Source organism: Prorops nasuta, unplaced genomic scaffold (assembly GCF_024137725.1).
Source record: "Prorops nasuta isolate Cenicafe-Biocafe unplaced genomic scaffold, Cenicafe_Pnas_1.2 PNAS00062, whole genome shotgun sequence".
Classification (NCBI taxonomy): Eukaryota; Metazoa; Arthropoda; class Insecta; order Hymenoptera; family Bethylidae; genus Prorops; species Prorops nasuta.
The window spans coordinates 403,645-418,704 of NW_027116859.1; the positions used below are offsets into that span (position 1 = coordinate 403,645).

Below are 15,060 nucleotides of genomic sequence, written 5' to 3' on the forward strand. Positions count from 1 at the left end.
TTTTCCTGTCTCTGAAAAAATAATCTCTTTAAAAATTAAAACAAAAAAATAAAAAGAAATCGATTTATTGTTATAAAAGGTATCAAAATAATTTATAAAATAATTATTTACACACTTAAATATACCCTTAATAATTATATTATTTAACTGCTTAGATTTGCTGTGTTTTTGCAGCTTGTACAGATAACCTCCTTTTTCTTTCATCTTCCATTTCGATTGCTTTTTTCCAGTATTCAAGTTGCAATGATTTGTGCCCATATGATAGAGATAACAGTCTAGCGAGTACCATTAAAGAATGAAGATCATCACCAGTGATTTGACTATTTGACCGTCGCATTTTCACAAAATCTTCTTGGGCCACCTGACCATTGTATATAATATTATTGTTTAACAAACAAAAGAAAAATTAGTGCATTTTTATAAGTATAAATATAAATATGTGAAACTCACCTTTGTCACATCCTCGGTAAATTGAAAATCGGTGAATTTTAAAACTTCCAAATATTGACGAATTCTTGTCAATCTGATCTCATCCTTCAGAAATTGATGCGTCGCTTCTATAACTTGTGGATACATCTTTTCTGAATCTTCATCTACATTTAGCACAACTTGCATAGGGCACTTAAAGCGTGAAAATAATTTATGCAGTACTCTTTCTGAATCTTAATTTAATTTACAAGTTCACTTACTGGAAACATCGATTTACTTCGTGATAAAATCAAAACAGGCAAATCAGTTTCATATGGCATGTTATAAAATTTAAAATCATAATTTAGGCTTTGGAATCTTATTATATCAGAGACAGCTTTAAAATTTTCTCGACCATGTGATGTAACATGACCAGCAGTTAATTCAGTTTCATCTATTACAAGATGCGTATTTTTACTCAGTTGGAGTATACCACTAGTTAATCGATTACATTCGTAATCTTTTCTAAAATAAAAAATATAAACATTCATTAATAATATTATAAATATCTTCAAATTGAAGAATTTAAAGTTATATAGCATAAATATGCTAGTAATGAAAAAAAATTACTTTGGTGTAAAATTCAATTCATTTAAACTTTTGAGTGTAATTGTCCAGCAATGACTTTTCTTCACAAACAATTTTATAAATTCATAAAAATCTTTTGCAAAATTATCAAACTTATCTAATGGAAAATGAGTAATATTTAATGGAAATGCTCCAAGACAAAGATTATCCTTCCTTATGTACCTATAACAGAAATTTTAATAATAAAAGTATTAAGAATTAATATAATGAAAAAATAAATATGATCCTTACACTGAGGAAAGTAAATGACAAATCAAATAGTCTGCAGCTAGCTCATCTCCAAATAGCAGCTGGCTCAAAACCAATCGAAGTTCACCTCTAATAAACTCAGCATTTAAAATGATTTCTGGACTATTATCAATTTCATGTCTGCTCACTTCAAATATTTTTATCGCATGTAAGCGAGGAATAATAGAAGCTGGTGGATTATGAGTTGCCAATTCCATGTCATCATCATTCTCTTGTTCCAAATTACTAACATTATTTAAAAGTGGATCAAATGAGATAAAACCAAAAATATCAATGATTTGATTTAATTTCAATAAAGAGTCTTCTTCATAAATCTAAAAGATATATAGCAATGGTAAATATATCTCACTAATATATACAATATAATTATTGCTGCAAATACCTTTACAATACAAGCTTTACCATCTTCTATAGGTATTGGAAAATTTAATAAATAAGACTTTGTTGGTATTTTCTTAATTTTCGCAGGATTTATTTGTGGATCATTATTTTCTGTTATTTTTTCATCTGAGTTTGCTGTTTTAGTAATAAGCTTCTTTTTGACAGGCTCAGAGCAATCCATATTTTCTACAAGATTCATATCATGATTTCTCTTATTAGATTGACTTGCAGTCATATTACTGAATGGGTATTCCATTTTTGTAACTTTTTCTTTAGCCCAGTCATTAATACCTGGCACTGATATTACTATATATGATTGTCTTTCAGAATTTTTATTTTTATCTGAGTCGAATACAATTTCTTCATGATCCTATTAATACAAATTATTATTTCGTACCTTTTAGTGATAAAAGTATATAAATTGAAGTTATAAGTATAAAAAATTGTTGGTAATACTATACATGAGATAAACTATTCTTAAAGTTTCTCACACCTGTAAATTACCAATAAATTGTTCTAAGCCTGCATCATACTCTGGATACTAAATAGTTGTTAGTTGAGTTTAAAATGATGCTCCATCAAGGCTATAGGAAATTTTAAGTGTATAAAATTCTTACCGTACATTGTGCAGCATCAGAATATTTCCCATACCGTATTTCACTTTGTCCACTAATAAGGTTTTTAACTTCATACTCCTCAAAATAGATCTCTGGATTATACATATCTTGAATCATTCCACGAAAATGTACAAATTGTTTATCTTTAAAGTAGTCAAATGAATACTTATTTAATGATGGTACGTCTTTTATCATAGCCTCATCTTGTAAAATAAGCTTACAAGCTGCTTCATTTTCTCGAAAGTAATCAAGAGTCCATTCAATTACTGAAACAGCTAATGAAAATATAATTTAAAAATCGAAATGTTTTGTTACAGTCTAACCTCAGTAAATTAGTTTACCAAAAACATTAAAATGTTAATAAGTCTTTAGTAAAATACTTAAAAAACCAACATTTATAAATAATTAGGCATGAATACTTACAAGTCATATTTGAAATATTAAGTTTCTAACAGAACCTAGCAGCGGCCAACAACAGAACAGCTACATAAATGTTAATAATAAGTTTCGCGGTCGCGGCAGTTCGCGCTCATTTTGTCTACATACAACAGCCGTATCCACAAATTCCACACGAATCATATCCACTCGCACTACTTCGCACTACTGTATGTACTACTTTCCAATTGGCTTAAATTGACACAAATGTACAGTTTGCGTGACATGCAATATACCATTTGTGTCCGATTGTATTTTTAGGCTAATTGGAAAGATTTCCTTATGGGCGTCGTGTAGTTAACGTGCTTGCTCCATTCATGAACACGCCTCGAAGCCGGTCTCACCGAGCCGTGAGCGCAGAATCTCCTTTCTCTTTCTCCGTCCTGAAGAGGCTCGATTATTACTACGCTGCGGTGTGACTGGTGTAGTTGTGTTTGGAGAGTGTGGTTCCAAGAGAAACCGATTCATTCCCGCCATTACGTGCTCTGCTTCTTCAACCAATTTGTTTGAGGTTGCTTTTGCACCGAACGAGTCAGGATGACGGATAGTCGTAAGTATTTTTAAATATATATATCATTTGCTCCATAAATATTTCTTCCTTACTTTCGATTTTTGTTTGTTTTGACTTTGTTAAATAATACTTTGCCGGAGAGTAAATATAATATAAAATTCTACAGAGCGCGTCTTTTCATAAAATATTGCCACGCCTCAAGCCACGCTTCCCATTGTCCGTAATCTTAATTAATCTCGGTCAGAAGAAAGTATTTTTAGAATAAATTGTTCTAAAATACTAGCCAATAATTAACTAAAAAATTCATATCGCTTTATTGCGATTAAACTTTCATTTGTATATACGTATACTTACACCGTGCTAATCGATATTTGGAAATTAACTTTTTAATGCAATATTTATGATAGTAAAAACGAATATATGCATGTCCATACAGAGTAAAGAGAAACTTTTGTTTTGTATTGTAAAAGATGCAGCTAGGTATTATTTTTGGAACTATTTTGCAATTAAAAAAATTATTTTAATAAAGTTTATAATTGTTAGGGTTGTATACTTTAATTGCATTATTATTTATTATAGAGTATTCGAGTTACCAACAACAGGGATACAATCAGTATTCCCAGCCACCACCTTCTGGTGGACAGGATACATCGTATCCTCCACCTACAACAGGAGGTGGTGGTTATAATCAATATAGCCAACCACCTCCTAGTAGTGGAGGTAGCTACAATTATAGTAGCTATACAACTGGTGGACAGGATTATAACCAGCCTCAAAGTCAGGGTGGTTATCAGAGTAATTATAACAGCAGTGGTGGTGGCTCTGGCAGTGGTGGAAATAACTACAGTGGAGGAGGGAGCTATGGTCATGGTGGTAGCAGTAACAGTGGATCTGGAGGAGGATACAATCGTAATTCTGGAGGAAGCTATGGTGGAAGTAAGTTTGTGAAAAACATTAATCATTATAATAATTAATTTTCAATGTTATTCACTTATTAATCTAACTGATTAGGCCAAGGAGGTGGTGGGGGTGGAGGCGGTCGATACGGTGACCGTGGAGGCTATGGTGATCGCTCTGGTGGCAATTACAAGTAAGTTAATGTTCAAATTATATTTAATTAAATAGAGCAGAGAGAAAAAGTGCAAAGAGAAAGGGATAGCAGAGTTTGGAAAAAACCCATAATAATATTCTATTGAAAGGTAAAATATTTGAATCAAGTAAAGGTATATGCTATGACTATTATGAAAAACTCATCTTGCCTTTTTGAAAACTGGTTTCATGCCTATTGGGTGTTAATATGTTTGAAGTGTGCCTACAGGTTTAACGCACAGGTATAACTGGTAAGAAGGTAAAAACAGGTTGTATATGACAAATGACAAAATATTTTACTTGGTATATTATGCAGACAGGTTGTGCATTGTTATAAGGTTCATGACAACTACAAGATAATACATTGCAAAAGGTTTGCATGGGTCATCGATTTATAAATGACTGGTACCTCCGTTTAATTACAAGGCCACTGTAATTACATTATCACTAATAAATCAAAGAACCAAGTTAAAGAGGCAACCTATCTTAATATGTTTAAAGAAATTTCAAGAGATTACACTTTTATCTGTATTTTAATTATTAAATGTTTGTTTTTGTATATAATTATCAGAATTACAAATCTATTAAAAACATCTTGAGTACCAGTATGTGTAAGTAACACATGCTATGTTTTAACTGCTTGAATTAAAAGTAAAGTACTGATTAATCATATAAATGTATGTATGTAGAATCTACTAGTTAAAATGCTTCAGAAGATATATACGAAAAGATATGTATTTCCATAACTATAAGTGATATTAAAATTTTGCATAAGACTTTATGAAATGCCTTGCTATTTATATTCAGAGAGGTCTTTTGGCAAATTTTAATATAACTTATAGTTACAGTAATCCATGTCTTTACAACTGTACTCTGAAGAGATTCAACTAGCAGACCCTATATATACACATGTATGTCTACTAACATGTGTATACTTTGTACATGTGGATTTCATAATAATAATAGAAGTAAACTGTTTTTAATTTGTAATAAACTATAAATGGTAATCTCTTGTTCAACGATTTGTTACTGTACAATATTTTATATATTTAAATATATTTAATAAGAATAGCGATTTATAATCTGTTAATTTTTACACACGTATAAATGCAAATGAGAATAGAAGTATTAACAGCAGCTATGCTTGATCGCTAGCGTTAGCGTGAGATACAAGCTAGCAATACATCGCTAAACGCGATGCTGCGATGATTGCTGGACTAAAACTGACTGACGTTACCAAACTTGACATAATTAAGGATAATGTAATATATGATGACCACATTCAGACATTTAGACAGTAGGAACATCAAGAAGAAATGGTGGCGAGCAGCATTTGAATCGCCATGCATCGATCGATCGATCAGTGTGTCCATGAGTCGACTCATTGGTATATCTGCTTCTGTTTTAGCAGTGGCGGTGGCCGTGGTGGTTATAACAAAGGTAAATGCACCAGACTGTCTGTACTGGTCTGGTGCTATTCACGCTTTCACTCTAATATTTACAATCTAAATACTCGGTTACTCGTATTATATGAAAGGGCTGCTATGCAACATTGTTAGGGGTATATATTACGACTCTCTGTCGCAACAATTAATGTATGCACAGAACTAATTGATATATTTTATAAACAATAATTATAACGACAGTGCCTTCATTGCTTTAGTATACTGCCGCATTTGATCACCATTTGCTTTTTCTTTCAAATAATTTTAGCTTTTTTTATTGCTTAATCATATAATTTAACGGTACAGCATTTTTTCCCAGAATCAACGCCGCGTAATATAAATGCATTTATTAATTATTAATGCAACAATATTTTGAATCTCTTAAAGTTTTCGGTTAATCTTTCGTTTCGTTTAAGATTTGAGTATTTAGTTGTTTATTTGGATAAGGCAATCGTCCGAGTTTTTACTAAAGCAGAGAGTCTCAGGGAAAAACCATGTAACTTTTTTCTAGAGCGTGTGGTTAGAGAAAAAGAAAATGTAAAAGGCAGCTGGTGAGAATGATACTTTTTTCTACCGAAGCAGAAAATTTATGTGGGGAAAAATGATGTTGCAGCCCTTTTGTATGTTAAGCTGCAACCCTGTGTTCTCTACGTATTATTATTAAGTGTTGAGAAATATCTAGAATTGTGTGTGTGCTGTTTGTACAAAATGAAGTTTTAGGGGACCAGGGATTTTTATAGCTTTTAAGATACGTTCGAAAAGTGAGGGTACTCATTAATTATTTTGTAGATTTTTCTAATAGTGTATTAACGAAGGAATAATAGAGCGTATACGATTATTTTTATTGCGATTCAAGGGAAGATAATCGACTGACTGTATTTCTCATTGGTAAAATGTTTCGGTTTATCGAATGGGCTTAGTAAGTGATTTAAAATACATGCATCTGAATAAAAATATCAACGCAAGCCGATATGGTGTTTTACGTAATACGGCGAAAATATATCGTCTTAATAGATTGGTTGGAGATGAAAAGTTGCCAGAAGAATGATCCGATTGGTGATCTTTATTTAAGTATTAATATCTACTACCATGGATCATATTTTTAATTTAATGGTGTCTCAATGGTGTCAGAGAAAAGGAAGAAAGTGAAACAGGGGTCTAATCTTCTGTCAAAAACAGAGAAAGAGAGGGAGAAATAAAAAAGTATCTAGTGTAAAGAAATTTACGAAAATAATAATAATGTCAAGGTGAATTTTTTCTCATGTTAAATTTTTCCTAAATATTCCTTGGATGAAAGTTGATTTACTGCGTATAATAAAAATAAAACGTAAAGGGCTAACGAACCAGAACTAATTTCACACCATTTAGTAATTTTACTTATCACTCAGCGCTTCGATTGGAGCTTTTTTCCTTATGAAATTAGAGAAATAATGTTATTACCTACGTAGTTTATATTGTTACGTATCAATTGAGTCGAGCGTCTCCCTTCCAAAGTTAGCTTAGTTTCGTGTAGAAAGTTAGGGACTGTAGATTTGAGCATTTTTATTACTACGATTAAATTAGGGTATCCACGAAACGGCTTGTTAATTCCTGTTGCATTACAGGCTACGGCGACCGCAGTGGTGGCGATGGAATGGTTGTACAAGAGGACACGATATTCGTATCTGGCATGGATCCATCTATATCTGAAGATGAAATTTGCCAACATTTTGGAGCTATTGGACTTATCAAGGTACGCCTTTAACTACTTTCATCCATTTATAAAGAGAAAATGGAGATATACTTTTTAAATAACTGCTCTCATCTTTTTCAACAGAATGACAAGCGCACTGGCAAGCCAAAAGTATGGATGTACAAAGACAAGAATACCGGAAAATCAAAGGGAGAAGCAACTGTAACGTACGATGATCAGAACGCAGCTAGATCTGCTATTGACTGGTTTGATGGTAAAGATTTTAAAGGCTGCACGATTAAAGTGCAAATTGCCCAGCACAAGAGTAGTTGGCAAGGAAACCGCAGTGGCGGTGGCGGCGGCGGTCGTGGAGGTGGTGGCGGCCGTGGTAGGGGTGGATTTGGTGGAGGCCGTGGTGGAGGCGGCAATGACAGGGATGATCATCACCGCGGAGGCGGAGGCGGAGGCGACGATAGACGCGACGGAGGTGGACGTGGTGGAGATTGGAGGTAGTATAAATATAAAATTCACGCTATTTATGATATTTAAGAATATCATTGTAGCAGGTTTGTCTGTGTTCTTCTTTAGTATTTTTGTTCATTATTGACTTAAATATTTTTAGGTGTCCCAACCCAGACTGTGGCAATACAAACTTTGCTTGGAGGGATCACTGTAATATATGCAAAAGCTCAAAACCAGAAGGTGCTGGTGGTGGTGGTGGCGGCGGTGGTGGCGGCCGTGGAGGCCGTGGAGGTGGTGGTGATCGAGGAGGTCACGGTGGATTTAGAGGAGATCGGGGTGGCCGTGGCGGTGACAGAGGTGGCCGCGGAGGATTCCGTGGTGGAGATAGAGGTCGTGGAGGCGGTGGTAGAGGAGGACCGATGAGAGGTGGTGGCGGGTTAGTGTTTTTTTTTTAACAAATTTACATCTTATCAATAATTATTTATTTTTAAGTACTTCTAACGAACATATTTTTATTTTCAGTCGGGGAGACAGGGACAGAGATCGTCAGCGTCCATATTAATTATAATGAAGCGACGGATGAGAATCATCGTCGAAACCGTCTGTAAACAATTTGTATACAGTGTCAACGTATATAATAATAAGTATGGCGATACACAGCTGCTAAAAAATCATTGTCAATCAATATATCTAATCTCTTTTTATATTAACAGAAATATTGTACGACTATCAATTTTGTTTTGTATTCATACCATTGATGATCATCTATGTAAAAATAGTTTCTAATAAATAAGACTTTAGACTAGTAAAGAGAAATTGCTATTATTTTACTTGCAACAAATATCTCGAAAAAGAGTAAATGGCACTCACCATTACAATGTGAAACTGGGAAATTTTCGTTTATTGAAAGTTAAAAATATAGTACAATCAATTTATTATGAATGTATATGTATATAAACCTAAACAATTAGTGTAACCGAAAGGAAGGTAGGAATATTAGTGATACAAAATAAATACATTTCTTCTGTACAGTTCATATACGACGATTAAAACGCTTTGAATGGCAAGTGAGATGCCGCTATTATAATTTTTTCATGGTTTAAATGTTCTTACTGCCTTACTGTAAATATAACTTTGTTTTGTTTTCGGATGATGAAACATTGTATACTATAATACGTATATATCAATGTATATAATATATCTATGCATGGATAGGATAATGAAGACTTCTAGTTTATTTTGGATTTTTTTGAAATGTATGATTTTTCTGCAGTTCACAGTGCATTCAGCATCTTATTCTTTACGCTTACGCTGCTCCTGTTGTTCCTTTAACATAAAAATTTAATAATTAAAACAATAACCAATATTCAACTTTAGACTTATAGAAGGTAAATATATTTTTATGCACTTACCTTTTGTGTAAGAATAACTAAAAGATGGCGGAAAATCCCAATAAAATCAATGAAGAGATCCAAGGAATGAGCAATATAATCTTTGTTGCGCATATGAAATTTCTCAATGATCAATTGAGTGTCATAAATTACAAATCCACACATTAAAAATAATCCAATGTAAAGATGTGCTTGGTAAATAAGAGTGGAGCGTAGGAATATATTTGCAAGTGAAAATATAACCATAATGTTCACCATACTGAACAAAGTGCCACCGAGATATAACCAGTAGCCCCTTTCTGCCAAAAGCGCAGAAATGCTGAATGACATAAATAATATAGTTGTGCCTAAAATTACAGAAAAATACTTTAAATTATTTGTATGTGAAAGAATGGAAAAAAGAAAAAACTATAGGGCAAAAAAGTAACATACTCATTAAAGCAGTAACAATTATGCTTGGATTGATCCTGATTACTACATCTAGTAATGGACCCATTCCAAGACCAGAAAGAAATGCAAATCCTAATAAATATCCAAGACGTTTCTTTTGATTTTTGCCATTATCAGCTGTACCCATTAGAGCTAATAAAAGGCCCAATGTTGCAATTGTTGTAAGAAAATTAGCCTGCAAGAGCTCTGTGTACAAGTGTACATAAGCTCCTGCAGCAGCTGAAACTGTTGATAGGGATAAGCAACCATAAACATTTTTCAAGTGTTGCTTAAGAGGAGCATCTCTGAAAATAAAATTAATTTTAAAAACATTTGGTTTTAAATCTTTGACGAGCTTTTCACATATGACTTTTCATAACTGTAAAGTACACGTCATTGTCATCGCGACAGAAGCGTAGAAAGCTGGACAGTAAAGGTAATTAAATTCAGGTAAACTTCTAGAATATGAGCTTTGAACAAGTTGCAAGACAAAGTTAATATTGCCATCTCACGAAAGATAAGGAGGCGTCACAATTTGCAATTGTTATGTATCCAAAGGGCGTAAATGGCGCAATAGAACGATTTTGCTTTCTTTGATAAATATAAACTTATATTTTTAGCATTTTAATCTAGTTAACGATGCTACTAATACTAGCTACACAGATGCTGATGTACGAAGGTTGTGCGCGTAAACAGTATACGTAATATTAATGCAAAATGCAATTGCAAAATTCGTTAAAAGAAAAGTCTGAATTTTAGGGGAAAGTTAAATTTTACGGTTCGTAAAAGATATACTTACAATTTGTTGCTGAAGGAATTCACAAAAGTATTTATTAAACTTGCCATGATCTAGCTGCTGACTTTCACTAGAGTACCAAACCTTTTCTCTAATTTTTGCACGTATAGCAATGTATCAACGTATGTCCTGGTGTATCCACAATGATCATGAATCGTTGAAGTAGCTTCACGGGACACGTCAGTGATATTTCTATGCGTAAATTTCGTACTGGAGTCTTATTGGTGGAGGTAATGAAAATATAGTTTGATGCATGGTATAGTCATCACAATTCCCGACTGGTCTCGCTCTTGCTCGACTAGTCGAATGACGAGTGACGACTCGCGTCGAATATTCTGGACGGAATATACCACATCGAGATTGGCAAAGTGAAAAAATGGGGAAATCGTTCAGCTATCATTGAATAAAGATAAACGTTAGTGATTTTATTCAAAGTGACAGCGGTGACAACAAAAAACGACGATTATAGAGATATATGTGTATAAAATTTTATATACTCGAATTTGTAGTTACTGCGAAATTGCCAATAACGAAAACGCATACTTCATGCAATGTTTCTTATCGTGCTTTGTCCATTGACTTAATAATAACTAAAGATGAGCAACCATATGCAGTTTTTCAATAGTTTGATTTCCTTGTATTTTCTGATTTCTTTAATTATATTCCAAATTTTCAATAAATAGGTCGTCCTTGGGTAAAGTGCAAAATTTGTTTGAATTGCGTTATACACTGTTACCTGGCTGCTGTTTTACCTTATTTACTTAGTATCTATAATAGAAAAAAAATACATTTAAAAGTAAATTGTAGAATATATTATACGTATAAATAATATTGTCCATATGCGGTATTTCATCATAGAAATAATCAAATTAAATATCCAGGTATAAAGATTAGCCAATTAAAAACATAATTAATCATAATAATTCATATGATTAATATATAGTATAATTTATACGACCTTTAACGACTTTGAAACCGAATGTAAACAAATATATTTCAGCTCATATTGTGTATCGATTTTATTTTTATAAACAATAGAAAATAAAGAAACGATGGCAAATATTAATTTATGCTTAAATAACTGAAAATATTTAGGAAATATATTTATATGTATATACTTTCTATCGAATATAAATTTAAAACAATTTTTGAAATCTGTGATTTATGATATAATTATTGAATTTTCTAAATATTATTATATAATTGCAACTGTGTGTTCCAATTCCCAATCATACGAAGGAGATAGGTCAGCCACATTGTTTTGCGCATGCGACAAGTAGAAAATACTCAGTTTGGTAGCTCTGACTTTCGAAGTTCTGACGTTTACACTCTGAACGGGGTAACCACCTAACAATCAGTATCCGAATCGAAGATCGTTACTCACTTTACCTACCTTATTTATATCGAAATTTATTGAAATTGCGATTGAATTTGCGCGGTCTTTTAAACAAATTTTGTATTTTTAAATAAGTACTAGAATTTTTCTTGACGCAACTGCAGCTAAACGGGACTCGTCAATTACCACACAAATCACACGATTGCATAGAATTCATTAAACCGATCGTATTGAAGCACTGACGTAATTACAAGATGAATCAAAATTATGTAAAAATGTTTATTATAAAAAGAATTACTTCAGCAAGTTAAGCTTACGAAAAGTGGCTAAAAATACATCGAAGCTTTTCTAAGCTCACGTCATTTTATATTTAGTAAGATAAGAGATAAGTTTAGAAAAGAAATGTGCTCTTCTGATAAATGAGCATATTATTATTTTCTTTTATCTAACATTTTTCCAGATTAGTTTAAATCATTTCTACTGTTGTGCTTTCTTCCATGAAAGATCTTTAAGTAAACTGACCTATTAAAATTTATTTGTTCAACTATAAATGAAATATAATCACTGAATAATTTCCACATTTTTTAAGATAGTAATAGATGATACTATTGAAGATGTATGACTCTATATATATTTCAAATATAATAAATAACTTATTAATAATCAACGGAATGATCAATGTTTTTATAATTATATTAGAGATAAGATTCTAGTAAGAATACATGAACAGGAAATAGCAAAAGAAGGAATCACTTTTCGTGCAACTGAAAGTATCGCTACTGATGACGAATTTGAAATTTTTGCCACAGAGCCGGAACTTCCGTCCTTGGGATAAAAAAAAATCAGCACTTCGCGACCGAGGAACCATTTTAGGCTACTTGTTAGCCCATGTTATTGTATATGCTATACGCAAATAAAGAAAACTCTATGATTCTCAAGAAATTGCTCTTTACAAATGTCACTGATCTTATTAAACCTTGGCAGAATAAACAAACACCGAATAACAATTAAATAATATAAAACTTATAAGTAATGTAATGTATTATAAAAAATAGTAAACAAAAAACTAAAGACGAAAATGATACATTGGAGGAAAAAAATATTCTTTGGAGAAAAATGTACGTTGATAAAATATAGGATGATGAGAAAGGCGGACGTAGTGGTTCCTGGCTCGTCGTCAAGGAGGTGTGATGGTCAGGGGGGGGGGGGTGAGGGGGGGTCTTGATTGAGCGCGATGACAGCATCGTACATGACGTCAGACGTTTGACTGTGAGATGCTAGCTAGCAGTAAGCAGGCTGATGGAGAGGCGAGGAAAGACGCGAGGAGACTGAGGAGAAGAGTGAACCGAACGAAGCTGCTTCTTATATGACGAAGCGGCAAAGCACAACGATGATTGTAAATTGGCAACGATGACGTTGTCAAGGCAAAGTAAAACGGGGAGATATTACAGGAAAGGAGGAGGAAAGGAATGAGCGCGACAGGAATCTCGTTCCGTCGGTAGCCGGTTCGCTTGTTGCTTCACGTCGCTTCTTGGCCAGTTCCTTCCAGTCGTTCGCCACGTCAAGTTCGTCTACACATCTCACAGCGTTAAGGAGGACCAGGAGGGAAGTTTGGATTCAAATCTCATATATACATATTAATTTTACACTAAAATCCACCGTTGGAAGTTGACTCAGATTATCCACGTGACACGAAAGCCACCTGCATTGTGTAATACATGCTTGTGTACTGTGTTGGTAGTAGTAGTAGTAATTACATCCATATACAGCTTGGCATCTTGATCGAAGCTGACTGGAAAATAATCTTATTGTCAACTTGAGAATCGTACAATGATTCCTCGGTTCTCTGCTCGCGAGACTTTCGAGTTTTTGCAAAAAGTTTTCGTTTTCCCGTCGCTCTTCCTACAGAGACTTACCGTGTTTTCTCGACGTGTGTCTAGAGAGACGAATGACAGTGACCCAATTGCCGGTTTCGCTTTTTACAAACGCGCAAAGTTTCCACGCGTGATTTTATAATAAACCGAGGATATCTGTTTTTGATTAAAATTAATGATCCGCGCTTGAAAGCGTGGCGAGAAAATTCCATGTCGACTGTCACTACACTTATTAGCAGAAATGCCAAAGGAAAGGTGATTCGCGAAAACTGGAATGTGACGTGTCTACGCACTAATCGAAACATTTCACATAGAGGCTCTTGTAAGAAATTATTTTAACGATACTCCAGTACGACTTTTCTCAATTTTAACATTTCCCATGGATCCGAGCGAGAGTTATCTGCTAAAATGATTTAAAATTTTTTACGAGAATCGACGTATTGGAATCTGTGTATGTGTGTGCGTGTTATCGCTTTACATTAAGATTCTCGAAACACTTGTTTCAACATTGAGACACGTAATACGTGTAGGACTTTTCTAATTATATCACGCACATGCTCTCCTTAGGCTCGCATTTTTTTCTCAACGCTAAAAGTCCATCTCCTCCATTAACAGTGCTACGTTGAATCTCCTGATTTGTCAATTTGCTAGAAAACTCGTTGGCTAATGCCGTAAGTAATCCTTGCGATACACAATGTACATTATACATTTAGCATTAAGAGAATTGTCGCTCTCTTATCTCGGCGCGTTATGTAAGGTGACACGGTCCCGAAATGAGATCGCATTAATGATAAGCTGCTCTAAAATGGAATAAAATCGAGTTTATTCCATTTGTTGTCTAGGAGCAATCAAAGGCAAGTGTTTTTCTGTCATTTGGATCCGTGTACCTGAAATGGAGTCGTTGTGTTGTAAGAGGTGCTTACGCGATCCTGTTAAATCGCGAAGGATACGTCAGAACAAAGTCCATCGAGAATAGCTCCTGGCTCACGAGTTCATCGACAGAAATATACGTTGTAGAATCAGAAACTCTTAGCTAACCAGTGTAATGCCTATGGATTCCGGTATTCATCGAGAGACGATAAGACCGCGTAGTCCCCCCTCCCCCTTCACCTTTCTCTCCTTCCCCTTTTTTATTCTGCGTTTCAAGTTCACCTCTAGAAGAGCATTGTGTTTGTCCCCAATTTCACGATACGTGCGTTACCAAACCTTATTTGTTTATCCTCAAACGCACTCTTTCCCTCTTTTTATTTTTCCATGAAAAGACAGTTTTTCTCATATTTTCTGCCGTCTTCTCAAGTTCTCAAGCATTCACGTTCT

General features: G+C 33.9%; 2 protein-coding genes across 5 annotated transcripts; one reads left to right on the plus strand and one right to left on the minus strand.

Annotated features, from left to right (window-relative positions):
* Positions 1–42: 42 nt before the first annotated feature.
* Positions 43–11,507, minus strand: LOC136784655 (mini-chromosome maintenance complex-binding protein-like). Of its 2 annotated transcripts, XM_066745486.1 has the most exons (9): positions 10,537–11,507; positions 9,741–10,042; positions 9,326–9,655; positions 1,688–2,028; positions 1,288–1,619; positions 1,039–1,218; positions 690–933; positions 451–621; positions 110–361 (listed from the first exon to the last, which is right to left on the minus strand). In XM_066745486.1, exons 1-9 carry the CDS (start codon positions 10,581–10,583, stop codon positions 152–154), a joined length of 2,157 nt encoding a protein of 718 aa, XP_066601583.1. In that variant the 5' UTR covers positions 10,584–11,507; the 3' UTR covers positions 110–151. The 2 variants fall into 2 exon arrangements, with proteins under 2 accessions (XP_066601584.1, XP_066601583.1); XM_066745487.1 differs by lacking the exons at positions 9,326–9,655; positions 9,741–10,042; positions 10,537–11,507 and adding exons at positions 2,304–2,578; positions 2,727–2,869 and having other exon boundaries at positions 43–361; positions 1,688–2,056.
* On the plus strand, positions 3,120–9,209 carry LOC136784660 (RNA-binding protein cabeza-like). 3 transcript variants are annotated; one of them, XM_066745497.1, is made up of 8 exons: positions 3,120–3,288; positions 3,829–4,185; positions 4,270–4,339; positions 5,747–5,778; positions 7,388–7,515; positions 7,600–7,964; positions 8,078–8,353; positions 8,440–9,209. In XM_066745497.1, exons 1-8 carry the CDS (start codon positions 3,276–3,278, stop codon positions 8,477–8,479), a joined length of 1,281 nt encoding a protein of 426 aa, XP_066601594.1. In that variant the 5' UTR covers positions 3,120–3,275; the 3' UTR covers positions 8,480–9,209. The 3 variants fall into 3 exon arrangements, with proteins under 3 accessions (XP_066601594.1, XP_066601593.1, XP_066601592.1); XM_066745496.1 differs by having other exon boundaries at positions 3,121–3,288; positions 4,261–4,339; positions 5,750–5,778; XM_066745495.1 differs by having other exon boundaries at positions 3,122–3,288; positions 4,261–4,339.
* Positions 11,508–15,060: the final 3,553 nt, after the last annotated feature.

Coding starts and splice junctions, on each gene's coding strand:
- LOC136784660 (XM_066745495.1), top strand. Junction 5,779..7,387: donor CCGTGGTGGTTATAACAAAG/GTAAATGCACCA, acceptor GTTGCATTACAG/GCTACGGCGACCGCAGTGGT. Junction 8,354..8,439: donor CCGATGAGAGGTGGTGGCGG/GTTAGTGTTTTT, acceptor TTTTATTTTCAG/TCGGGGAGACAGGGACAGAG.
- LOC136784655 (XM_066745486.1), bottom strand. CDS start 10,583: ATGGCAAGTTTAATAAATACTTTTGTGAATTCCTTCAGCAACAAATT. Junction 934..1,038: donor GAATTGAATTTTACACCAAA/GTAATTTTTTTT, acceptor TTTTTATTTTAG/AAAAGATTACGAATGTAATC. Junction 362..450: donor TTACCGAGGATGTGACAAAG/GTGAGTTTCACA, acceptor TACAATGGTCAG/GTGGCCCAAGAAGATTTTGT.